The sequence below is a fragment of the Dermochelys coriacea genome, chromosome 11 (genome assembly GCF_009764565.3).
Source record: "Dermochelys coriacea isolate rDerCor1 chromosome 11, rDerCor1.pri.v4, whole genome shotgun sequence".
NCBI lineage: Eukaryota > Metazoa > Chordata > Testudines > Dermochelyidae > Dermochelys > Dermochelys coriacea.
In genome coordinates, this window is record NC_050078.2 from 38,427,955 (window position 1) to 38,453,602 (window position 25,648).

General features: G+C 39.0%; 1 protein-coding gene and 1 long non-coding RNA gene across 2 annotated transcripts in view; one reads left to right on the forward strand and one right to left on the reverse strand.

Annotated features, from left to right (window-relative positions):
* Positions 1-7,684: 7,684 nt before the first annotated feature.
* STK39 (serine/threonine kinase 39) overlaps positions 7,685-25,648 on the reverse strand; it is a 198,400-nt gene continuing 180,436 nt past the window's right edge. The window contains exons 17-18 of the mRNA XM_038422540.2: positions 17,322-17,386; positions 7,685-9,170 (exon numbers count right to left, since the gene is read on the reverse strand). Coding sequence (XP_038278468.1) covers positions 9,096-9,170; positions 17,322-17,386 — 140 coding nt within the window. The 3' untranslated portion in view covers positions 7,685-9,095. The remainder of the gene's footprint in view (positions 9,171-17,321; positions 17,387-25,648) is intronic.
* LOC122458110 overlaps positions 15,338-25,648 on the forward strand; it is a 34,568-nt gene continuing 24,257 nt past the window's right edge. Inside the window, exons 1-2 of the long non-coding RNA XR_006277981.1 lie at positions 15,338-15,425; positions 16,017-16,257. This is a non-coding gene — a long non-coding RNA (uncharacterized LOC122458110). The remainder of the gene's footprint in view (positions 15,426-16,016; positions 16,258-25,648) is intronic.

A 25,648-nucleotide genomic window follows, 5' to 3' on the forward strand; every position in this document is an offset into this window, starting at 1 on the left:
GATGCAAAAACCAAAGCCACCAGTCAGGACTGCAAGTTCCAGCTACTAGCAGGAGAGGAATGTCCAGGGTTGCAAAACACTAGGCAGCAAGGGAGTCTGTCCATTGGAACAGGGAAAGAATAGGACCACATGACTGAGTCACATGTCCTGAAGAGCAAGGAACCACAAGATGCAAACATTTTTTGATGAAAATGAAAATTGAAGATTTCCATTAATATTGCTTTTAGCAAGATGACAATTGTGCATTGCTTTTGAGTTTTTTCTCAGCAAGTTCTTAGCATTTTCTAATCAGCTCTAGATACTACTGCTCTACAGTAGCACTTTTCCATATAGGCAATTGCTGTAGTCACCATAGGGATGCTGTGAGATTGGAGGTGTCCATAAGATGGAACAGTCTACAAAATGGAAAGAGGTGTTCCTGTTCAAGGACAAGGTGGAATTTGTGCCTTGGGAAAGTTTTTAACCAAAGCTGGTAAAAATAAGCTTAAGGGATCTTGCATGGAGGTCCCCAAATCTGAACCCCAAGAGTGGGGAAGGAACCTGACACTGGTGATGATGCATAAAAAGGAATAAATACAGTTTGATTCACAAGTCCCAAGTTAAATTTGCAGGGCTGTACATTAGAAGACAGAAAAGTCTTCTTGCTTGTAGATTAAGTAAATTTCAAACAATTATTGCAAAACAATAAATGTTGACCCTATATGTTATTTTGCAATCATTTTTTTCTGAATAGAACTGCACTAAATAGTACTGATTGGTTAGGAAAACAGTTTACTTTCTAGTGCAACATAGAATCAGATCAGGGTGTTCTCACTACAACTACTGCGTGGAAATAAATGTAGAGAGAACAAACATTCTGGGAGTGGTGATGGTAGGGGAATGGAGTTAAGGAAAACAAGCTATTGATTTATGATAACTTGATATATGTAAATGCATTGGCGGTACTTAATCCAAAACTTCCTAGCTTGGTTTCAAGTTCTCATTAATATCATTCAAGAGATGCCACTTTTATGCCATAAGGAATAGCCCCAAGACATGTACAAATACATAAATGCAACAAAATGCATATTGCAATTAATAAAAGTCAAAAACGTTACCGAGGGCTAAATTTATCTTACTCCTCACAGCTGAATTCCAGTATATATTTTCTGTTAGCATCACTCTTACGTTGCCTAAATCATATTATAGGCAGAGATGTCAATTCCTCAACCAACTCCAGCAAGACTAGAACAAATATATTCAGACTGATTACAAATAATCACCTGGACATGGTGAGATTTTGCATTGTTTAGTATTAACAAATGTCTGTGGTTGAATATCCTGCAATGATTTTTATTGCAATAAAATCAATTACTCCCTCAAAAGATCAAAACTATGATTACGTTGAAAACTGAATATTTGGCTATTAAAAAGTGTGTGTATGGGGGGGAATGGGAAAGAATGAACAAGGCTTTTAGCTTATCTCATGACACAAGCCTGTTTCAGATTCTATAGTGCAATCTTTTGGATGACAGTAACAAATATAGTAGATTTGAGAGATTCAGATGTTTGTTGGTCTTGTAAATCAAACAAAGAATCATTGTCACACATGCCATATGAACGTCTGAAAAAGTAATTTAGAATCATAGTGATTATACAATGCTAAATTGCATTTAAATAGCTTTCATCCGTGGATCTGAATTCATATTTTTAAAGTGCTGGGTAGAAAAAAAAAATGTATACATCATCATGTGAGTACAAACTTTTGTCATTTTGCTTCTTTAATTCTTTTGAGGGGCTTCATGTTTATGGATGACAAAGCTGTGCAATGTCTGATGGACAGTCGTACCGTGTTAGCACTGAAATCAACCATAAACAACTGGAAAGCTGTCTGTCAGAGATCATTCTCTGCTTGACTGAATATGATGTGCTATTAAAAAAGGGAAAGTTGCTGCATGGAGAGAAGTGGAAGATGTTTGGGATATTTTATTAACCACCTTTCATTCAAATCAAACACACATTCAAGCAGTGGGGGGTCATTATTATTCATTTTATAACCCCCAAAAGCATGCTAGGGAATTCTTAATTGAGGAACACGGGGTGAAAACCTGACCTCATTGAAGTCAATGCCTAAACTCTCATTGACTTCTGTGGGGGCCAGGATTTCATCAATGTTTTTGCATCAACTATTCTTATAGGGGTTTCTTTGTTCTGATTCTACGTAATACACAACAAATGTTCTATTTGAACCCAATGACTTCACTATCACATAGGGCCTCTTTACACAACACAAAAATCATTTTGAAGTCAGTGGGTTGTAGACAGGTCCAACACATCCGTCCCCAAACATTTCCTCTTCCTGTGGAGTTTGGTTGCTGAAGCTAAAGAGGAATGTTTAAGATGCCATAATTGTTCCAGCTCTAATAACTCTAATCATGTGTCCACATTTATGCCTTTATTTTAAAATGAACTAAATACATAAAGTCACATATGACTAAAGTTAAAAAAAAAGTGGTTGTGAATGTTTTTAGTTTCACAGATAAAACATATCTATATATTGCCAACCCTTATAATGACTTACATTGTCAAGAATATAGCTTTCAGCTCACCCAAAGAACTTTACAAACACGACATCCTTGAAAAGTTGTCATATCCATTTACCAGTCTAGGCATAAAAAAGATCTATTCTTCTGTCTTAATATAATAGTTTAATAAAGTTACTTTTCCTATTAGTATAGAATTTTGCAAGGTTTTTATACAGAGATATACAGTCATGGCAAAGATCACTACACCAGTGCTGAAATGAAGTGATCTCTGGGTGGGAGAAGACATTAGCTTTGTAACACGGTAGAGGATATTGTGCAACAATTTAGGATGGAAATTGAAGAATGCCCTGTCCAAACTCAATGGCAGGGAAACTTAGGAAGCCAAACATAATTGCCCACACCGGAATTTTGTCAGGGCATCAGAGTTAACTCACCTCTGCTTTTGTATCACATGCTATTTCATAACCACTTTGTTTTACGTTTCATTTATTGTTGTAGTGTGTAGTTTGTTCTGTGCGGCCAATTGACAATACAGGACATTTACAGAATATGCCTGTTTCTTTGTCAAAACTGTTCAGCAGCTTATGTCATATAATTCCCAAAATGATAAAGATTAAAGAAGAATTTTCAACATTTTCAGGTCACTCAAATGTTTTCATCATCTTGTAAATGATAGTGATTTATGGATCCAGAGAGGCTTTTCAGGTGCTAATCTTGTAAAATTGCCACCTGTATAACCTCTCCTTTCTGTTATATAATAGAACAGGTATCTGATTTAACATCGAAACACATCATCCTTACTATCTAAAGGCAGTAGAAAGTACATGTAGGACTCTTCCAAATTCCTGTACAGAGGGACTCAAAGAGTTCTCAAGCTTTTTAAATTCTGAAGATGCAGACAGCTTGCTTAGACCCATATTCCAATTTTAGCTCTAATTTTTTCAGCTCCCACAAAATGTTTTGCAGTTGGGATATAAGATCGTTATGCCTATTAATCCACTGAAAGCAATACAAGAAATACAGATCCTTCCCATCCACAACCACTGGGCCACACCAGTACCTCTGGCTCTTATAAACGTCTCATTTCAGATGACAATGAAGTTAGCTGTTTTTCTGAGAGCCAAGACTAGATGTCATCTCATGATTATCTTAAATCCCTTTAACTCTGGAGAAGCTATACCTCATTTAATCCTTCAGAAAATTAGAAAGTAGAGATAAACCTATATGCTCTATTAAGTAACTACAATGTTTTGAAAAGGTGCATCAGGAAAGGCAGAATGGAACCATTTAGCCACCGACACAGTAATTGAGACTAAAAATAAAAGCACTTGCTATTTAATAAACCTTTCCATATATTAGCAGAGTCCCTGCCTAGTGAATTACACTTCTCTCTTATAACAACAGGAAAGAACCAAACAACTCAGTCCTTGAAGGCCTTTCCAGTTATGGGTCTTTAGCAGGTGGAAAGGAAGCAGGCACCTTTTATTCATAAAATTTGCACATTAAAAAAAGGGAGAGGGATAGAGGAGAGAAATGAATATGGGGAATTGATGTTGAATAAAAATGCCTTAACTGTTTCCCCACATAAACACATCCATCTCCCGTAATGGTTTTCTATACCCCACGGAGACAGCAGAGTAATACAATCTTTCACATTCATGTTTGTAGATTGGATGGCAAGATACTACGTGGACTTGCTTCCTGAGAAGGACATTATTGCCTCTCATTTGGTCCGTGCAGCAAAAACTAAATCTTCTTGCTTATGACCATAATCGTTTATGGACAACTCCCTTTAATATCCGTCTGCTCGATGCAGCACTGCCTATGAAGAATATGAAGTTCTTTGCTTCTCAACTACTGGGTTTGATTCAGCACCTCAGATTACTTTCACTATGCAAACAGTTTGACAAGCAGCCGTCTAACAATCATAAAGCAGCCATAAAACCACATTTTTATGTACACTGCAAAGTTGGGTTTATTCACAGTGACAAAATGAATTACTAACATGTCATAATGCTCAGCTATTAAGTCTGGATATTTCATCAATTGGACCATCGTGAATAAAATGCAAGTAAAAGAGGGAGAGATTTTGCTGGTGGGGATTTTTGCTGGTGTGAGCAAATCTAGTTGCTCTGTCAGTTCATTAGCAGAGGGAGATCAGAGATGTTGGTTCCTGCTCATCTGCCAACTTCGCTCTTTAAAATTACTACCACAGTATGGAAACACTGCAAGATGCTTGGAGAGCTGGTCACCTGTGCTGGGAAAAATCTCCACAATCAACCCAACAAGCACTGGAATGAACTAAAGAAAAACTGAACTGCTCATTATAATGAATATAATTAATTACTAACAAGGTCTCACATTTTCTGCTGCTTTGAAGAACCCTAAAGAGAAAACTCCTCCCTGCTAAACAGAATCTGTATTTTCATCACACTTAATTAGCAGATTTTTTTTTTTTTAAAGTTTGTGTCAGACTCATCATCATTATGACTGATTTTAGGCACAGGCCAATCTCACATCCAACATCAATATGCAAGTCTAGCTTGTAGAAAGGAAAAACAAGCCTCTGATTAGGCAAGAAAAGTGGGTCTGGGGGCAGGGGAAGAAAGGGCCATTTACAAGTTTTATAGAATGATCCATTTCTTAGGAAGATAATGTTATTTAAAAGCATTTTGCAGAGGAGCCCCTTCATCTCCAATCCTAGGGAAAAAAATACAGGAGCTGTTCAGGGTATAACCCTTGAGACTCTTGCTCTAGGATGTCAATCACCATCAGGACTAGCCAGTTTCCCAAAGGCAGTTGTGGTTCCAGTGGATATGGTGGCAGGAGAAGGAAAGGATTGTAGCTATTGGTCACGACTTCCCTCCCCCTCTTACTGCCCCTGTTAATCCCCACCCACCCCGACTTCTGGATGTCGCAGCAGGGGGCTTCTGGTAGAAGTAGCCCCACCGTGCACGGGTGGGGCAGAAAGCAGTTGCCTTGGGACCCAAAACCGTAATATATATTGGAGTCATGTGCCAGGAAGCTGGGCAGAACCTCTTATAAGATGAGGGTCATGGAAGTGGGAAGGTAGGTGGACATCAAGAAGAGGGAACAGTAAGAACATGGGGGAAGAGCTGCTGGAAAGGGGCACAAAGAAGAGAGAGATGGAAGCCAAGTTTACTTGGCCTAAGGTTAAATGTATTGAAGATTTCATGTCCCCAGAGTTAAGAGGATAAAAATTCCACCCTGGCCCCGTATACCCTGCTTGTATTTTCTTAGCTGAACATCAGCTAACAATGGCTCACCAGACATTGTAGCAGGTCAGTTTAGTTTATTCTTTTACAGCACTAGGCAGACACACAATTTGTTTTCCATCTACTGGCTTCAACCTCTGCCCGAAAGGAAGAGCTGCTTTCAACACACTGGAAATAAAAGTGAACCGAAAAGGCTGGTTCCACAGATATTGAAATTAATTCACAAATAACTTCTACAAGTGCAAAACGGTAAGCAATGGCATATAATCATTGCTGTAAAAATACTAGAGCTTTCTCCAATAAGCCCCATTTCCTGGGCTCACAGATGGCTATACAGTACCTCTCCTGTTCCAAGTTCGTCTAATTAACTAGACATTTCTCCTTTTGAATGCAACCAGGTATTTTCCATCCCTTACTAGAGACCTGACCATTGTCTGATCAACTCCTGCAAAATAAATAGCACCCACGACTACTTTGGGGCCATACACGATCCCAGTGTGAAGTGCATCCATGTCTTGGTTATTTCTCATGCAAAATTGCCCATGTAACAGTCACTGGTTTTCTTTCCTCTCCATATTCAATTGAAGTATCTGAATGCAGCATTTAAAGGTCCTTCACTCTGGAATGCCATTGTGCTTTCTGTTTATATTCCTACACAGAAGCTGCACACTGGTCTGTATGTTAAACTATGTTGTTGTTTTTTGCCAACTTTGAGTATAAAACCTTTGTCTATACTGGTAGTTTGGTGGCATAATCTGCCTCATGAGAGTAATATTTACTAAATTTAAAGCTGAAGCCGAGTTACTTTCCTTCTAAATTCATTTTGTTGTTGTGGGTTCTATTTTACATACAGTGTTTTGGTACTTGCAAAAAACACTTTAATGCAACTGTAATAAAGCAAAGAAACTATTTCCTGTAGTGAAGACCAGCTCTTTAAAGGTTTTCCTGGATACAAAGAAAGCGTTTTCATGCTTCTATAGCATATCCCTAACGAGCAACCCTATAATAGGCACACCCTTCGAGGGTATTGTGGACTACTTCCTCAATAGATTGCGTTCTCTCTATCTAGGTACTTATATAGCCCCAATTACCGTGGGATCTGAGCACTTTTGGCTTTCCAGCCTTTTCCCTGGCTTCTTTAGTGCAGCATGGAATTTCTAAATTCTAATCCTGATTTTTCGTTTAGCCTTGGGCAAGCAGCAAGCCTCCCTGGACATCACTTTTCTGTAAAGTAAAAGTTACCCACCTATTTTCACAGGAGAATTAGTTAATAATTGTACAGTGCTTTAAAAATCCAAGATGCTGTATGTGCCAAGAATCATTAAATGCAACCACAGCTCATGCACTTAAATACTTTTGCTCTTGCTTAGTGACTAATGATCTGTTCACAGCATTACAAGCCTGTGAAGTGCTTTATCAGGAGCCAGATGAGTTTATAATTTCCCCTTTTAGTTTACTCTTATTTCAATAGAGCCTCTCTCACCCTAACTGATACTTCTTAATTACATTGCCTGTCAAATTGCACCTTCTCCCCTAAATTTGGACAGGCAAGCCATTTCCTTATTTTCATTCAAAACAGTTTGAGAAAGTAGTTCCACAGTTCCAGTTCTACTCTCACTATTGCCTCCTTCACAACTATTGCCTCAACACTTGGGACTTTTAACAGTAGATTAGGCAAAGCACTGAACAGTGAGCAATCCTCCACTGCAGGCAGATGTACAGGAAAATATAATTGGGGTGGGGGGAGGGGTTTCCATTTCTTCTTCTGAGCTTTATGAACCAGGTTTCCTTTCCAGGTGGCATTTTCAATAAGCCAAGTAAAGAACACAAGTAGTTGCAGGTGATTTTATAAGAGAGTATTATTTGCCACATTACAACAGTAATGCACAACATACACAGATCAAGGAAACTCATTACACAATCTATTTGTGCAACACTTTTATTTTCCTTTTACCTTTGCAGTCATCTTTGAATAATCATGTAAACAATAAAATGGAATGAAATTACACTGAGTTTTATGCAATTGGCTCTAGAACACCCCAACAATTATGACAAGGCATTATCAATAACTTTTTCTTAATAATATATATTTGCCATTTTCAGTACATTAAAGAGCTGCCATTTATCTAGTTTTAGCTAGGAAGTAGTTTAAATGGTAACATCCAAGGAATATACCTCCTTGAACATATGCTCCAAATTTCAGAATCTTTCAAAAGTCATTAGCTCCATAATAGCTATGTCACAGGTTAAGCATAAGACTACTTGGGTCAGAATTGGGTTTTTTTTGTTTTGTTTTTTAACAACAAAATTTTACCTTTTAGTCATTGCACAAACCCCTTTCTATTATTTTCACTCCACCTTGGTATTTTGCAGAATTTCAAGTAAAACTCAGACTCTGTTCAAGTTTTATCACCTTTACAAAATAATTTCTATCGCTTAAGGATAAGCCAAATCAGATATGGGCACCGTAAGCAATCTAGCTTAATGGCAACATTTTATAATAATTCTTGCTTGTAGACTCCCCAACAAAGCATAGTTTAGGTCAAACTTGTCTAAAGTCTTTGCTACAGTATATCCCCTTCTAACTCAGACAAATATATATGGTGCTTCTAGAACTGAGACTATTCTAGATTTAAGCAGCCTCAGGCACATTCTCAAAACATCAATGTCCGCAAGGCACCTCCCACACCCTTGACGATCAGATTGTGGATTGGTTTTTAGACACACAAACCAACAAAGTCTTCCTAAACTCATAATTCAATCATTTCAGAAACTAGAAGTTACAAATACTTCAAAGATATACCTGAAACTTTGTTTCAACAGGAGATTAACTGCAAGTAGCACATAATCAGCTCAATCATTTTCTTATAGCTAGGACGTGTAATGCATAAATAAATGAAAAATAAAATTCACAGTCAGTTTTAAAACTAGAATTCAAGTTTGGCTAATATAGGTTAACTTTTGTAAGTATGTTAATTTCTAAATACAACAGAAGATAGGTGGTATTGTCAATCAGAAGTACATAATTAAAATAGTATCACTGAAATTTTATGAAAACTGAAATAAATTTAATAGAAAATTCCTTCTGTAACCAATAAATACAGCCACCTGAGTGCATTTCCTTATGCTTTTCACATAGGGGAAATCCAAATTGATAAGAGACGTTTAGTAGCATTTTGAATGTTAGCAGCAGCGGTGTAGCTGAGGGCTTTGCTTCTTCTGACTTTGTGAATTGCTAGAGAAGCAGAACTCAGTGTGGGTGCTTTAATTTTCTTCGCATCTAAGCTGGCCTCCTCACAAACTCACAATTCTGCTGGGCGTCAAGGGACAGACATCAGCTGACACTTAACTGAGCAAACCCAATCAGTTTCACCTCATCAGGGATCTCCGTGCCATCGCAACCAGAAGCCTACAAGACAAAAACAGACATTTATTAGAATAGATTAAAAAAGAATATCTGACAGCCATTCTACAATTCTATATTTCCCTATACTGCCACACTAGTAACAAAATGCTTTATTCAGTTTAGTGTCGAAACTGCTAGGACTATCCTCTATCACTGTTCGTAAACTGCACACTTATATCAAAGTATAAAATGTTTAAATCAATATGGCTAATTAAAAAAAGTTATGAAAAACAAACATTTGGGGCCATGCTTCCAGAAAACAGTTTGCAGTCATCCAAAACTGGCACTTTTAAAAAAAACCACAAAAGCAAATGATTTTTCCAGAGGGGCCCAAGTCTGCCTTCTAAATGTGTGAGAAACAGGACAGCTATATGCACAGAAGCGATCTGTTTTGTATAATACATTGTGCTGCATACACAAAAAATACATGCCACAAAGATTACAATTACTGATTTCAAATCTGTTTTAGAATATTTGGCCATGAATTTTTGAAATAAGAATAAGAAAATTTGTGGGGAATCAGTGCTATTATTTGGGAAAGTAATAAGGAATCTCTCCTTTTGACACACTCTACAATCTAGTACTAACAATCAGAGATGCTTCTTTAGTAATGTGCTTTGCAGCATACAACTGGCACAATGTAATATATACATTTAAAGGGTAAATGATTTTCACAAATAATAGTGGAAGTTGCGTAACTTAGAACGATCCCCCGGTGTAGACCAGGCCTTAGTCTCCCCCTATGAAAAATTCTCTTAATCCTTTTATGTCTTTATTACAAGTTAGTGTGTATATTGTAACAGTAAGAAAAGAGCCACAGAACATGTACATAAAGTGCATGCTTTATCACTGAAATTTTTCACCAATAGTTTTTCACCACTGACAAAGAAAACTAATTGGGTGTTTGCAAGAGCCATGCTGAGTTGCTCACTCTTAAAGGTCAGATACAGTAAAAGTATTTCATCAGTTTCTCCTCTTCTATTTTTATTTAGGAGTAAGAAAGCATCATTTTATTTCAATTATAAAAATGCAGGATGAGGCCTTGTCTTCTCTCTCAGAGCAGGGTATTGAATAGGTCTTAGATATCACTGATGCCCTATGTTAAAAGCTTCATGTAGCTCCACTGATTTCAGTAGAAAGACTCCCACTGACAATGGGCACTGAACTTTTAGTGACTAAATGGAGTTTTCATATCATCTGCCAACAGGGCCAGATTAACTTGTTGTGGGCCTGGCGCCAAACATACCTGTGGGCCCCCCTGGGGAATTAAGGGGCCGGGGCAAGAGCCCAGTGGGCAGGGTGGATTTGATTTAGATCATGATTGAAATCACTAGTCAGGAAGACTTGATTTAATCATGGTTTTCTACCTAAAGTGCATTCTTGTTCGTTGTTATAACCTTAATACATATTCAGAGATAGAGGTAGGTTTCATTTTTAGAAGGTACACCCTGTATATTTTTAAACAGTGATTTATTTTGAAAAACTTTTCAGATGAGTTTTACAGCTATATCAGAAAATGAATGATTGTTTGGTTATTTCATTTACCAAAGATAACTGAAGCAGATATTTATGAAGTCATTGGGAAATGAACTATCATTAATATTTGGAGAATTTTCTTGCCAGGCTGTATTAGGAGGAGATCACCACCAGAAAGACATTTAAATTGTTTTATTTAACTAAAACAACAACGTTAAGTATTTTGGATTTTTTCTTCAACAGCAAACATAATATTTTAACAAAAAAGCATATGTCCCTCGCTTCTCACATTTATCTCCAGACTTCGAATCATTGAATGTCAGGGTTGGAAGGGACCTCAGGAGGTCATCTAGTCCAACCCCCTGCTCAAAGCAGGACCAATCCCCAACTAAATCATCCCAGCCAGGGCTTTATCAAGTCTGACCTTTAAAACCTCTAAGGAAGGAGATTTCACCACCTCCCTAGGTAATCCATTCCAGTGCTTTACCACCTTCCTAGTGAAAAAGTTTTTCCTAATATCCAACCTAAACCACCCCTAAACTTGTGACCATTACTCCTTGTTCTGTCATCTGCTACCACTGTGAACAGTCTAGATCCATCCTCTTTGAAAACCCCTTTCAGGTAATTGAAAGCAGCTATCAAATCCCCCCTCATTCTTCTCTGCTGCAGACTAAATAATCCCAGTTCCCTCAGCCTCTCTTCATAAACATGTGCTCCAGCCCCCTAATCATTTTTGTTGCCCTCTGCTGGACTCTTTCCAATTTTTCCACATCCTTCTTGTAGTATGGGGCCCAAAACTGGACACAGTACTCCAGATGAGGCCTCACCAATGTCAAATAGAGGGCAATGATCATGTCCCTGGATCTGCTGGCAATGCTCCTACTTATACAGCCCAAAATGCCGTTCGCCTTCTTGGCAACAAGGGCACACTGTTGACTCATATCCAGCTTCTTGTCCACTGTAATTCCTAGGTCCTTTTCTGCAGAACTGCTACCTAGCAGTTTATTCCCTAGTCTGTAGCAGTGCATGGGATTCTTCTGTCTTAAGTGCAGAACTCTGCATTTGTCCTTGTTGAACCTCATCAGATTTCTTTTGGCCCAATCCTCCAATTTGTCTAGGTCCCTCTGTATCCTATCCCTACCCTCTAGCGTATCTACCACTCCTCCCAGTTTAGTGTCATCTGCAAACTTCCTGATGGTGCAGTCCATGCCATATTGAACAAAACCGGCCCCAGGATCGAACCTTGGGGCACTCCGCTTGATACCGGCTGCCAACTGGTCATGGAGCCATTGATCACTACCCATTGAACCCGATGATCTAGCCAGCTTTCTATCCACCTTATAATCCATTCATCCAGCCCATACTTCTTTAACTTGCTTGCAAGAATACTGTGGGACACCATGTCAAAAGCTTTGCTAAAGTCAAGGAATAACACGTCCACTGCTTTCCCCTCATCCACAGAGCCAGTTATCTCATCATAAAAAGCAATTAGATTAGTCAGGCATGACTTGCCCTTGGTGAATCCGTGCTGACTGTTCCTAATCACTTTCCTTTCCTTGCAGTGCTTCAAAATTGATTCCTTAAGGACCCGCTCCATGATTTTTCCAGGGACTGAGGTGAGGCTGACTGGCCTGTAGTTCCCCGGATCCTCCTCCTTCCCTTTTTTCAAGATGGGCACTACATTAGCCTTTTTCCAGTCATCCGGGACCTTCCCCGATCGCCATGAGTTTTCAAAGATAATGGCCAATGGCTCTGCAATCACATCCATCAACTCCTTTAGCACCTTCGGATGCAGCGCATCCGGCCCCATGGACTTGTGCTTGTCCAACTTTTCTAAATAGTCCTGAACCACTTCCTTCTCCACAGAGGGCTGGTCATCTCCTCCCCATACTGTTCTGCCCATTGCAGCAGTCTGGGAGCTGACCTTGTTCGTGAAGACTGAGGAAAAAAAAGCATTGAGTACATTAGCTTTTTCCACATCTTCGGTCACTAGGTTGCCTCCCCCATTCAGTAAGGGGTCCACACTTTCCTTGACCACCTTCTTGTTGCTAACATACCTGTAGAAACCCTTCTTATTACTCTTAACATCCCTTGCTAGCTGCAACTCCAAGTGTGATTTGGCCTTCCTGATTTCACTCCTGCATGCCTGAGCAATATTTTTATACTCCTCCCTGGTCATTTGTCCCATGTTCCAGTTCTTGTAAGCTTCTTTTTTGTGTTTAAAATCAGCAAGGATTTTACCGTTAAGCCAAGCTGGTTGCCTGCCATATTTACTATTCTTTTTACACATCAGGATGGTTTGTTCCTGCAGCCTCAGTAAGGATTCTTTAAAATACAGCCAGCTCTCCTGGACAACAGGAGATGGATCTTGATGATTACCAGTTTTGTTCATTCCCTTTAGGGCACCTGGCATTGGCCACTGTCGGAAGACAGAATACTGGGCTAAATGGACCTTTGGTCTGACCCAGTATGGCCATTCTTATGCAGTATTGAAATCTGCTCAATTTTCAACAAGAGGCATGAAAATAGAAATTTAATAGAGTATAAATGCCAATATTTACATTGCAGCACTTAGGAAAGGCTCCAATTGGTTACAATTTACAGTTCCGGAACCAACTAAACAAGTTCTCTCATTAAAGTATTTTACTCTAAGGGAAACTTAGAAAAAAACCCTATATATCATGCAAATTATATTGCACAGAATTTCTATTTCCCTGGCTATTAGCATGAATATTTGTAACTGAATAAAAACGGTCTCCTTCTCAGTTCTTGATCCTGCAAGTGAAGTCATAATTCTGAGTTAACTGCAACAGCATATTGCCACAAATGGAATTTCACACTACTTCTATCATCTACCAACCTCACTCCCACCCTCATAATTAGGGTGTCCCAAATTCTGCATTATGATGTTAACAGAGGGTTAACCAAGCACAATTAGGATTTCATCCCTCTTTGCTTTCTAAAAATAACATTTTTAATCATCATCAAATGAGAAAGCGAAATTTATTGAAGACATGGAAGTTGCCTGGATCTAAATTCTTAGATATTGTATAGTTAAGGTTTTCTACGGGAGACTATAGTTGCTATTTAAGCAGAAGTCCAAACATGAATGGAAACAATCTGTAAAAGCCAGAAAGTAACAGACACCTGGTAATGAATAATGATAAATAAGGCAAGATTAACTGGCACGCTTTTCAATCACATTTACAAAGTCAGTGGACAGAGGATGTGTGTTAGACATCAGCTTCCCAGGAAATATTTACTAGCAAAATCAATTTGAACTGAGTTGTATAGAAACACTGTCAAATGGGGTGAAATCTTGGCTAAAAATTAATGAAAAATAGAGGAGAGTGTGTGGTAAATAAAGTTCAGTGTTAGAAACTATTTTATTTGGCATCTATTCCACGACCTAAGAGCAGAAGGAATAAGATCACATATGAAATACACTGAAGGATAATACTAAACTAGGAGGTATTAAAAAGTCAGAGGACAGGGAAATACAAGAGAAACCTAGAGAGGTTAGAAATATCAATAGGAATTAGATTCACTCTTGGAAAATACTACCCAACAACGAACATCTGTGGGAGAACTATCCAAATAGAAGACATTCCCTCAGAAGATGACACACAGGGTCCAATCCAATGCCCAGTGACATCAACAGGCTATAGAACTGTAGTTAGATGGGGTAATGCTGAAAAAAAAGTTAGGTTGATTGTGCACAGAAAATTGGATTGAATTATGATCTGGCATCTCCCCTACCCAAAGAGAATCAACACCATTTTGGACCATACGTAAAAAGTCCTCTCTTCACAGACCAGGAGAGTGATACTCCTCTCCTACAGACATTTGGAATATTGCATGCCACTGTGTGTGCCTCAGTACCAGAAACATAGTAGACAAACTAATGCATCCGATGAAGTGAGCTGTAGCTCTCGAAAGCTTATGCTCTAATAAATTTGTTAGTCTCTAAGGTGCCACAAGTACTCCTTTTCTTTTTTCAGTAGACAAACAGAGAAATGCAAGAAAACATGTCAAGTGGATTGGTTTTTGATGAAATATTAAATTAACTGAATGCTCTGTACCTACCCTGGCTAAATAACAACAAAGAGGAAAGACAAAAAAACCCTATATTTAGAGGGTAATTGACATAGAAATAGAGAAATAGTTTAGGGTATGGGATAAATAGTATGAAATCAATCAAAGGGAAGTTTTAAACCTGTGTTAACACTTTTTCCTGAATGCTTGGTTCTACTGAACAGTCTCACAAGGGAAGGGGTGGAAGCCCCATGATGATGTCATTTTAAAATGACAGAGGGGGAACAATCCCACACCAACAAGTGGATGGACTAGGTGATCTATTAAGTCTTCTCTCTAAAAATCTAATCTAGACTATAAACTGTCATGAAGTAGCCTATTTTATAAAGAATGCACCTCTCTGGGGGATCTCATCTAAGAAACATTTATTCTATCCTTTCATATACAGCGGTCACTCTCAGCTAAGAATGCTAAAAGCTAGAAAGTTAATTGGTAGCAGTAATATTTACATAACTAATCAGTCAACAGCTTTGGCTATACAAATTTTCCACTTAATTTTGGAAAAATGCAAATATAGCACATCAACGTAAGCAATTTTGAAGTAAGTCTTTGCAATGTAAGGTTAAATTTATATTAATACATCTTGTACTGTTTTGACAGGGACTTCAGGCATCTATAGATTTGTATATCGAAGATGATCATTTTGGTCAACTTTTATCAACATTTATTAAAAGCAGCAAAATAGCAGTAAGTGAGATAAAACCTGGATTATGTGCCATTGCTATGACAACTATTTGCTACATCTTGACTTCATATTTATTTTGAGTGACCTGAATGCCATTCCCATCACTCTATTTCACAGGCACACCAGAGACTATAGTCATTATTTACTGGTGTGAGTATGCATTAAAAAATATGCCTGTCCATTAGAGCCCATTATTGTGATTTGATGGTTGGAGTTAGTATTACTTCTTGTTCATTAGGCTTTCACTTGAGTGGCTCTACAATAACTCCCAGTCACATTAGACCTTTATATATTCACCTTGTATGATATGCTCTCTCTCCCCTACAGCTAAGAGTACTTGGCTCCACAAGAAAGCTTTATTAGGAGAGTGTAGCTTTGAATTCACTTTAATTCATGCACATGGTTCAGATACATTGCCAGAGATCAGTAAAATGGTTGTTTGTAACAAGATTCCCAACTTGTTTTACTTAAAAAGTACCAAGAGTGTAATACCGTAGCAGGGGGCCCTTCACTGAGTTCTCTGACATTCAGTAAGGAAACCATTGTAGGGACAGAGATTGTATAATTGTTTCTCTTGTTTTCCCCCCCAATAGCATGGTCTATCCACACAGCAACTTGGTTTTTAAACTAACAACCAGATTGACATATCCATACACAACCTGTCTTACAGCCATGGTTATATGAATGCATTCTGGGACCTCCTGCATGGACTTCTGGGTAGTTTCCAATCACAAACTATTGCACTGAGGAATGGATTTAGAGGACTGAATTCAATGGCTTTCTCCCAGCGTAGAGAAGATCCCTCAAGCATTGTAATGGTTCAACTGGACGAAGGTAAAAACGATGTCCAATTCTTTCCAACAAGCTAGCGCAGGGTTGGGCAAACATTTTGGCCTGAGGGCCACATCCAGGTATGGAAATTGTATGGCGGGCCATGAATGCTCGCAAAATTGGGGTACAGGAGGGGGTGTGGGCTCTGGGGTGGGGCCAGAAATGGGTTCAAGGTATGGGTGGGGGCTCTGGGCTGGGACTCCGGCTGAGGGTGCAGGTTCTGGGGTGGGGCTGAGGATGAGGGGTTTGGGGTGCAGGAGGTTGCTCCGGGCTGGGACTGATGGGTTCGGAAGGAAGGAGTGGGGGGATCAGGGCTGGGGCAGGGGGTTGGGGCACGGGAGGAGGTCCGGGGTGCAGGTTACAGGCGGCGTTTACCTCAAGCAGCTCCCGGAATCAGCGGCATGTTCCACCTTTGGCTCGTACACAGAGGTGCAGCACTGGCCAGACGGCTCTGTGTGCTGCCCCGTCTACAGGTGTCACCCCTGTAGTTCCCATTGGCCACCGTTCCTGGCCAACGGGAGCTGCAGAGCAGTGCTTGGGGTGGAGGCAGCGTGCGAAGCCACCTGGCTGCCCCTTCACATAGGGGCCAGAGGGGGGACATGCTGCTGCTTCCAGGAGCCACGCGGAACAATAGCATATGTGGAGCAGGGAGTGCCGGAGCAGGGAGTGCCAGAGCAGGGCAAGCCCCCGACCCCGCTCCCCGGCGGAAGCTGAAGGGCTGAATTAAAAGGTCTGACAAGCCAGACGTGGCCCACGGGATGTAGTTTGCCCACCCCTGCACTACTGCCACCAGCAATTGCAGAACACCCAGGACAGTTTTGTGTTCCAATGGAATGTATTGTCCAGGCATTACCAGATCTTAGCATTCCAAACAGTGGTTTGTGGCAAAGCTTTTTCAGCTTTCTATTTTCCTCTTAGTTTTCCTGTTAGTACACTGTTCAAAAATGTAAATGTTCTGTACCGAAGAACAGCCAATAACAGATCAGAAGCTAAAAAAAAAGTTTGCTTCAAATATTAGTAATTATTTTTTGTGTGTATTGTTTTGTCCCCAAGAACCTTTTACTTACCAATTTAAAAGTCAATGTTTTCAAGGCCTGAGGATCATCTACTATCTTCTGTAAATTAGCAGCAACTGTAAGACAAATTGTGAAAAGTGACATACATAGAAAATAGCATTAAACATGGTTCTATTTCAAGACACTGACTCAGATGGAAGTATTAGAGCAATTCCACTAGCGTGCACGCGCACACACACACACACACACACACACACACACGTACGCAATATACCACTTAAATGGCTAAATTACTGCTGGGCTACAAAGAATGCTACAGTTACTAACAGAGCAGCACATAAGTCTAAAATCTATTATGTACATTACAGTGTACAATCTTTAATTTACAGGAAAGTGGAGAGGGGAATATTTGTGGGGGTAATAATACGTTTTTCCATTCATCTGGCCTTTTGTTAGCCCACGGCTAAATCTCTCTCTATGGTAACAGTTTCTTCTGTGTTAGAGTACATATCGAGGACAATGGAGTGTCTACCCTGGAAGATTACAGGCATTCAGAGGGTATAAGGTATCTGTCTGGCCAACATGGGCAATTCAAATAGTCTGACAAGTTTCGCTCTTGAAACTGAAGGGAAAAAAATATTTAGAAAGCACACCAGGAAAGCTAAATGACTTTTTGTGACCTAAAACAACTAATTTAAATGAATCAACACAAACCAAATATTGTCACCAATATTTTCAGCCTCATGACAAGAGTTAGAAATGCAATGATGAGTCAGTACGCTACCAACGGGAGTGGTATTAGAACTATTTCTGCCTTTTTAAAAATGAGAGGACAAAAAAACCAGAATCTTTTTTCAGTGAAAGAACTTGACTTGCCTATTAGTCAATCTATTTAGATGTTAATCTTGGCAGATTCATTTGACTGTTTTCAAGTTCAATGGTTTGTTAAACCTGCTCTACACAACCTTGCACATTACAGGATTCTGCACTAGCTAGTTCAGAATGAATCACTGTTAGCCTCTGTTCAATGCTGTCTTTTGAGCGTGAGTACCATCGCCAGGACAGCACCATGAAAGAGAGGCTCCGGTCTCAGCAGAGCTGTAGAGTCCATATGCACTTTTCAACAGAGCACAAGGTACTCAAGGGTACTCAAGTAGTGGAGATTTCTGAATACATAGGACAGATTACTGCAGCAAAATGGAGAATGAATAAATCAAGTGTTTTACAAAAGCAATGTTTTCTTCTACATGCTTTCTTTCTGTTGATTGTATAAAAATGCAGAAAGCACACCATGGTTTATTGGTTTGCATGTTGACACTTCTTAAAATCCCTGGTCTCCCTGCCACTAGATATACATTAAAAAAGTACCACTCAGAACTGACTGAGGAAATAGAAATCTAATTACTATTGGTACACTCACCATGGTCCAAATTCCACTCTGGAGTAAATGTGTACTGTCCCAATAGAATTTACTACACATCCCAGGGTGGAATTTTGTCCCATATAAGGAACTAGAGTTATTTAATTTGGTAACTTATTTTAAAAAATGAAGTTTGGCTTCCATGCAATCATGCCAAATATGGGGGAGTGGGGGGAAAGAAATGGGCTTCATTTCTACCTTAAGGTACGTGTTCACCATTACCACGGTTTTGGGCAGGAGTGGTATGCAGAAAACCTGGGCCACAACTTGACCATCTCTAGCTAGAAAAGGAATCTAGAAATAGTAGAAAGGGTGCTTGAAACTTTAAGGCCAAACACTAAAGAATTTTATAAGGTAAACTGTGAAAGTGACAAGAAGTTTGCTTGTACATCTGGATTACTCCATTTCAAATTAAAGTGTTTTTCTTATTTAAAATTCCATTGGATTTTTTATTCTACTCATCTACAGCTTTTGTTTTAATCAGAAAACTCATTTCTCTAAACCACAGATCAATCTTATTCTAGCCTCTACAGTCCACATTCTACCCAGTCAAAATATAGTGCACATTTAAAACAAGTTAATTAGAATAATATTTAGACCAAGTAAATATATAATATGAGGCACATTGCCTCCCATCTGCTGAAAGCAGGATAGATCTGTATAACACTATTATGACTGGAATTTCATCATGATACCATGTACTTCAGGCAGTGTTTGTGACTTATCTAAAATCCAATAAAGTATTCTATTTAAAAGTAAGGAGTAGATTCTCAGCTGGTGTCAATTGGTGTCACTGAATTAAATGGATCTCTTAATTTAAACGTTCAGTTTCAATTTTGCATCTCCATCAAGAAGAGCTGACTTTTAGTTAACATTGACTATTAGCTGACTTGCTGTGGATTATTTCCATTCTGCTCCTGCTATTCCAGTCAAACGAAGGGCTTCAATCTTCCCTCTAAGACATAGCTACTACGCTGCACTGATATGCACAACAGCCCTTGTCAATATAATGCAATGTTGCGTAGTGGAAAGCAGCACTGAGCTCTTAGCTATTTGAATGATCATCTTAAAAACTATGGTCTCCAGTTGTCGATCCTGCATCTCAGGGACCTTAGAAATTCAAATTCTTTTAGTCATCTCAAAGCAAAAACTGCTTATTCTAATGCTATGTTTATATTTTCAAAACACTTACTTTCCTGTAAAAAATGTCAAAATCCCTGTATCCTACCAATTGTATTATTATTCTAGATGATATGTTTCAAAGGTAATACTTATTAAAAGTAGAGGTTAAGGACCATAAAAAAACAGTTTTATTTGTGCATCTACATTTTTAACATCACACGTTCACTTTGCCTGGAAGTTTACTGCAGGAAGCGGACATTTAAGAGTATTTGGACCATAGGTTCATGAACAGAAGTTTATCTTTTATTTTTTGCTGCACTTCCCTGATGTATTAAGAGTACAGTGTGAACCATTTCATCAACAAGAAGATTAGAGGGATTTAAGGGAATCACAACAGATGTTTCCAGGCACTATCTTCAAGAATAAAAGCAGCAGACCTGTTAGAATTCCATAACAGAGCTGATGTTTACACAAAGGTTAGCTCACCTCTGAAAGGCAGCATTTAAGTTTTGCTAGAGGTATTCCTTTTGCATTCCAGATGTGTTTTTCTATTACCTGTATTGTGCATCGTTGAACTGTTTGGCTGGGTTTTGTTTGTTTTAAGACGTAACACTAGTGCTTCAGCAATGACCATTTGTATTCTGCATGGTTTGCATTTCTGGCTAGAAGTACTCTTTTTCTTACCACAGAGAATAAAATTGAATATCCCCCCATGGTGTCATCAATTTAGGTCCACCAAGCCACTGCTCATTCAAATTTCTCTTGGAGGCTCACTTCTTCTGCGATGCCCACAAGAAGTGATGAACATCAATTTAAGTGAAAAAGGCATGCATAACTACCTGACTAACTGTACAATCTTACTGAAGCCTTGCCCTCCTTTCTCCCACCCAACCCCTTGCTTTTTATTCACATTTGCTAAGCTTTGTATCTAGGCTGTAAGCCCAACTCTGAGTTCAGTACCGAAAGTTGGCCACCTAAATCTATATTTAGAAAGCTAAATAAATGTGGCTTGATTTTTAGCCACATGGCCCTATTTACTTCACTGGGAGCAGCAGGTGCTCACAGTACCTCTGAAAGTCAGGCCAGTTTGGATTTTTAAGATGAAACCTATGCACCTAACTTTAAGCATCCAACTGTGAAGATCCTGGCTTAATCTGCTGGTAGGGATTTTGGGAAAGTTCCTAGCATCCTCTGGGCACCATGTAAACAACCACATTAACTAATAGCACCAGCCAATGATCTGCTGCTGACTGTTTTAGGCATTTAGTCCAAATTATATCCCTTCAGAAATATTGTTTCAATTAAGTGACAAAAAGAGAAAGCAGAAGCACATGCTCCAAAGATGTAGACTCTGAGATGGTTTAGGAGCAATTAAAGCAGTCTCTTCAACTATAACAAATACAATTCTATATTTAAGGTGTGACATATCCACGTCATACAACATAGCCAATATAAAATCATTCCATGTCTTCCTCACAATACCTAGGCACAGCAAAGCAGATATAAAATATTGCATTTAAAATTTAACACAGAATTTCTTTGTCTTTGTGGGTTTAAGTTAAAAATTGTTTAGTTCCTTTTAGTTGTAATTAAGGAAAATGAAAGAGGGAGAAATCCACACCAATCACAGGGCCTGAAGCCAGTGAAAACGAGTTTATAATGGCAGTGTGTGATAAACTTAACTACAGTTGCTGCTAGTGGTCACCCTTACTAGAATTATTGATAGCATCAGGCAAGAAATGGAGAAGAGCAGTTCTTGTTAGTGGTACTGTTACCTAGGCTTTATTAATGAAGAGATGAGTCTATCTACTTATTTAGCACCTTTGTTAGTTGGAAAAATCAGAAGAATGAAGTTGAGTGAAGATTTCACTGACCATCTAAGAAACGTTATGCTCTATCTTTCCTTGCTTGGGGGAAGTGAGCAGACAAACAAAATAAATTAAACTATCTTCATCCAAAATTGAGGGACAAGTAATAAAAGACACGCAACGACAGTATTTCTATTACAAGTCAATGGATGCAAAGTCTATTTTGTGTGACTAGTGCTTTGAGGAATCCTATACTGAGATAAGCAGTATTTATCTCATTTATTTCTTGCAATATTCAAAATTTCCAGAGAGATAAGTGGTGTTGTGGAGAGACCAAGCTATGAGTTAACTTTCTCCAGTTAAGATGAGATATTTGAAGAAATGGGAGCAAAGGAAAACATACGTGTGTATTTCAGTTGACCTCGTCTGTAAGATGGTTATAAGATTATTTTACCTCACTTGAGTGATATGAAGTTTGTGTAAAGTGCTTTAAAGTTCTTGGATAAGCACCACCTTGCATATCCAGATATTAGTGTGACTGCCAATCTGAAATTCCTGGTGGGAATTCCTAGCTCTCCCAGCACCCTACGTTGCTGGAGTGTCTCAACTTTACTTTGGCTTCTGATATCCTTTAGATGTTATGGTCATGTTCCCATAAGGTTAGAGAAAGCAAATGTGAGTAAAAAGTAGAGGGAAGATTAATAAAATTAAGGAGAAAAATCTGTGGCAGCAATATCCTGGAGAAAAAAAAAGAGAGAGAGAGAGAGAGAGAGAGAGAGAGAGAGAGAGAGAGAAAAGAGTACCTGACAGTATTTCTCACAATCAATTTTTCTTCAAATGTTACCAGCACTTTTTTAGTACAATAGGCTTTTTGTTATTTACAGCAGTGAATGAGGGTTTTTTTTAGGTCCCTTTGGATTTCTACTTGATATATATTTGGCGTGTGGACCACAATTCATTCTAGATATCACCATAAGGCTTTGCTTAGCGACAAATGACTGTGTCACTCTGTCAACCTTATAATGTTACTGCAACTTCACAATCACTGCAGAATAAAAGGTCAAGAACAACATTAATGCAAACACCACATGGACTGCTCTAATTCACGACAGATTTAATAAGAAAAACTAAAGAAAAACTTTGCACCTCTATGAAATTGCATATATTTATTTAGGCTGCAGATACAAATGACCATTTTCCATACAAGGCTTCAAGCTGATAAATCAGATCTTAGTTTTGTAAAAATGACTAAACATCTTATTCAAGTTACAGACACCACCACCACCTCCAAAGTAAATGGCAATTCAATCTAAAGGATTACAAAAAGTTTGCCTAACTGCATTTTCATCAGTCTCAAATTGCAGTTTTATTCTTCTAGTGTCATAGAATGTTGTGGCTGGTTAGTTGATATTCTCTACACAGCAGGAGTTTTAACCCCAATGACTTCTGAATAGGGAAAATCTCTGGAAAAATTAAAATTAATGAGATAGTAAATCCAGTAATATGAATAATGCTTTTCAACTACAATACCAAGTCAGTCAACTGAGGCAGAGCCATCTGGCATAAACACAAAGCACAAGACAGAATCCAGAGGTTTGAGACATTACTTTATGGCCCACTCCAGAGGGTAACATTTTCATGCACCTCTCCATTTTCAGATGGATGGGGAGCCTTTGATTAATCTTCCTGGCTTCCTAACATTTAGAAAGTGATTCTCCATTTGGTAACCCTGTCCCTCCCACCCACCGTGTACCCTCTAGGGCACCGCTGCTGGCACTGAGAAGAGAAATGCTCAGCTAAATTCTGAAATAAGCCATTTTTTTAAACAGTGAAAATAACTGTATGCATATACTGTATCATTATATTTTAGGCTAGATAGTTTGGTCAGTGATACCTTCAGCAGCTAACTGGGAGCTAGTTACATTCTCCCAAATATGTATATATTTCTAACATGGAGTCCAAAGGAGAAGTAGTAATGACAGCTTCATTTTCTAGCTGATTGTTCTGTGGGTAATCCTGTTTGGAGACAGCAAAACACAGCCTTTACATAGTGCGACACAATCCCGCCAAGTTTCCTGTGTGCGCTCAGTCTCACCAGATTGGCCTTTTCATTTTGAACCATATTTCCCTACATGTAGGCAGTGACTTTGGCATTTTCATTTGATAAGCAGATTACTACATGAAATGGCAACTGCCTTGGGGATCGCTGGCTTCAGAATTCATTCTGCTTCCCCTTTTTACTGGCATTAGAGAGAAATGGGACTGTTGGATTGATGGGACACTCTCCAATGGAATAATGAGCTCTGGAAAACTCAACTGCCCAAATAACTGAATTTAATCTATACATTCTTGTGGTGGTAGTTTGTCAGAAGGTGTTTGCTGGGCTATATACCCATTGATGTCTTAGACTGGGCAGTGTTGCATCGCATTTGCAAGACAGTGACAAATGCAAAATTCTAAGTTTTACAGCATGCTTAGACAGCCTTTTATTTCTGGTTTATCCATTATGTAAATTAATTCTTCTCCCTGGGCAAGAGTCTTAATCTGTACACCTATCCAATCCCAGAACATGAAAGTTTGTAAACTTCGGTTACATAAATATTTCTCTGCTTCTAACTTTGCTCCTAGTATTGTACTGAACAGCCAGAACTGTTTGTACAGGAAACTAAGGCGCTATTAAATGAAGTTCAAGTTTTCTTCAATAGGGGTTAAGAAAAGATTTATAAATGTATGGAGAAAAGGAGTACTTGTGGCACCTTAGAGACTAACAAAGTTATTTGAGCATAAGCTTTCGTGAGTTACTCCCTTAGTGCAAACATTCAAGGTAACAGGCAAAAGCCCCTTTTATTAGAAGCTGTTTAAGAAAAAGCAGCCAGAGAACTACTACAGCATTTGGAGATGATCTGCGATTGCTCACTAAGGAGTGGGTATTCAGAGGACTGGACAGTAGCTGACATTTCTTATAAGAAAGGAACAAAAGATACAGATATCAACAAAGCTGTAAGTCTGACTTCTATTGTGAGGAAGATATTGGACACACTGATAAGGAAAAACATTTTGAAATGCATTATTTATAAAGGAGCTGTCATCAGGAATTCAAAGAAAGATTAAGCTTCACAAATGTGTTTGAATTCTCAAGGTACATTGCTGAATCTGTAGTTAAAGATAAAAACAGTGGACGTGATTTATCTGGATTTCAGCATGCGATACTCTCCCATGCAAAAAATTGTTTTCTGAAGTTCCAAATCATGGTTTAAGGAGAATCACATTCTCAGCTGGCTAAAAGGACAAGAAAAAATTGTTACCTACCTTTCTTAACTGTTGTTCTTTGAGATGTGTTGCTCATGTCCTCTCCATTCTAGGTGTGCATGCCCACATGTGTGGCAGTTGGAGATTTTTGCCTTAGCAGTAATTTATGCCTTAGAGATTTTTGCCTTAGCCAGATGTGGTGCCCTTTGCAGTGCTGCGCTCAGACCATGGTATATTAAGTGCCGCCAGCCCTACGCCCTCTTTGTTCCTTCTTGCTGACAACTTTGACAGAGGGGCAGGAGGGTGGGTAATGGACATCAGCAACACATCTTGTACAGCAGCAGTACGAAAGGTAGGTAACCGGTTTTTCTTTTTCGAGTGCTTGCTCATGTCAATTCCACTTAGGTGACTCACAAGCAGAATCAACGGAGGAAGGCTTGGAGTTCACAGTCTCGCAGCTCTCCTCTGCCAAAGCCAGTATCGTCTCAAGCCTGCTGGGTTAGCATGTAGTGCAATCTGAGCAGATGGACAGACAACTAGGTCGTGGCCCAACAGATCTTTTGGATTGGCACCTGCACCAGGAAGGCTGTTGATGACACTTGCATCCTAGCTGAATGATTGCCCGTGGGGGCACCTTTGTCAGTGTGTAGCAGTAGAGGATGCAGGCCGTGATCCAAGATGAGATTCTTTAGGCTGACACTGGTAACCTTTCATCCTGTCAGCGACAGCAATGAACTCTGTGTTGACTTATGGAATGGCTTTGTTTTATCAATGTAGAA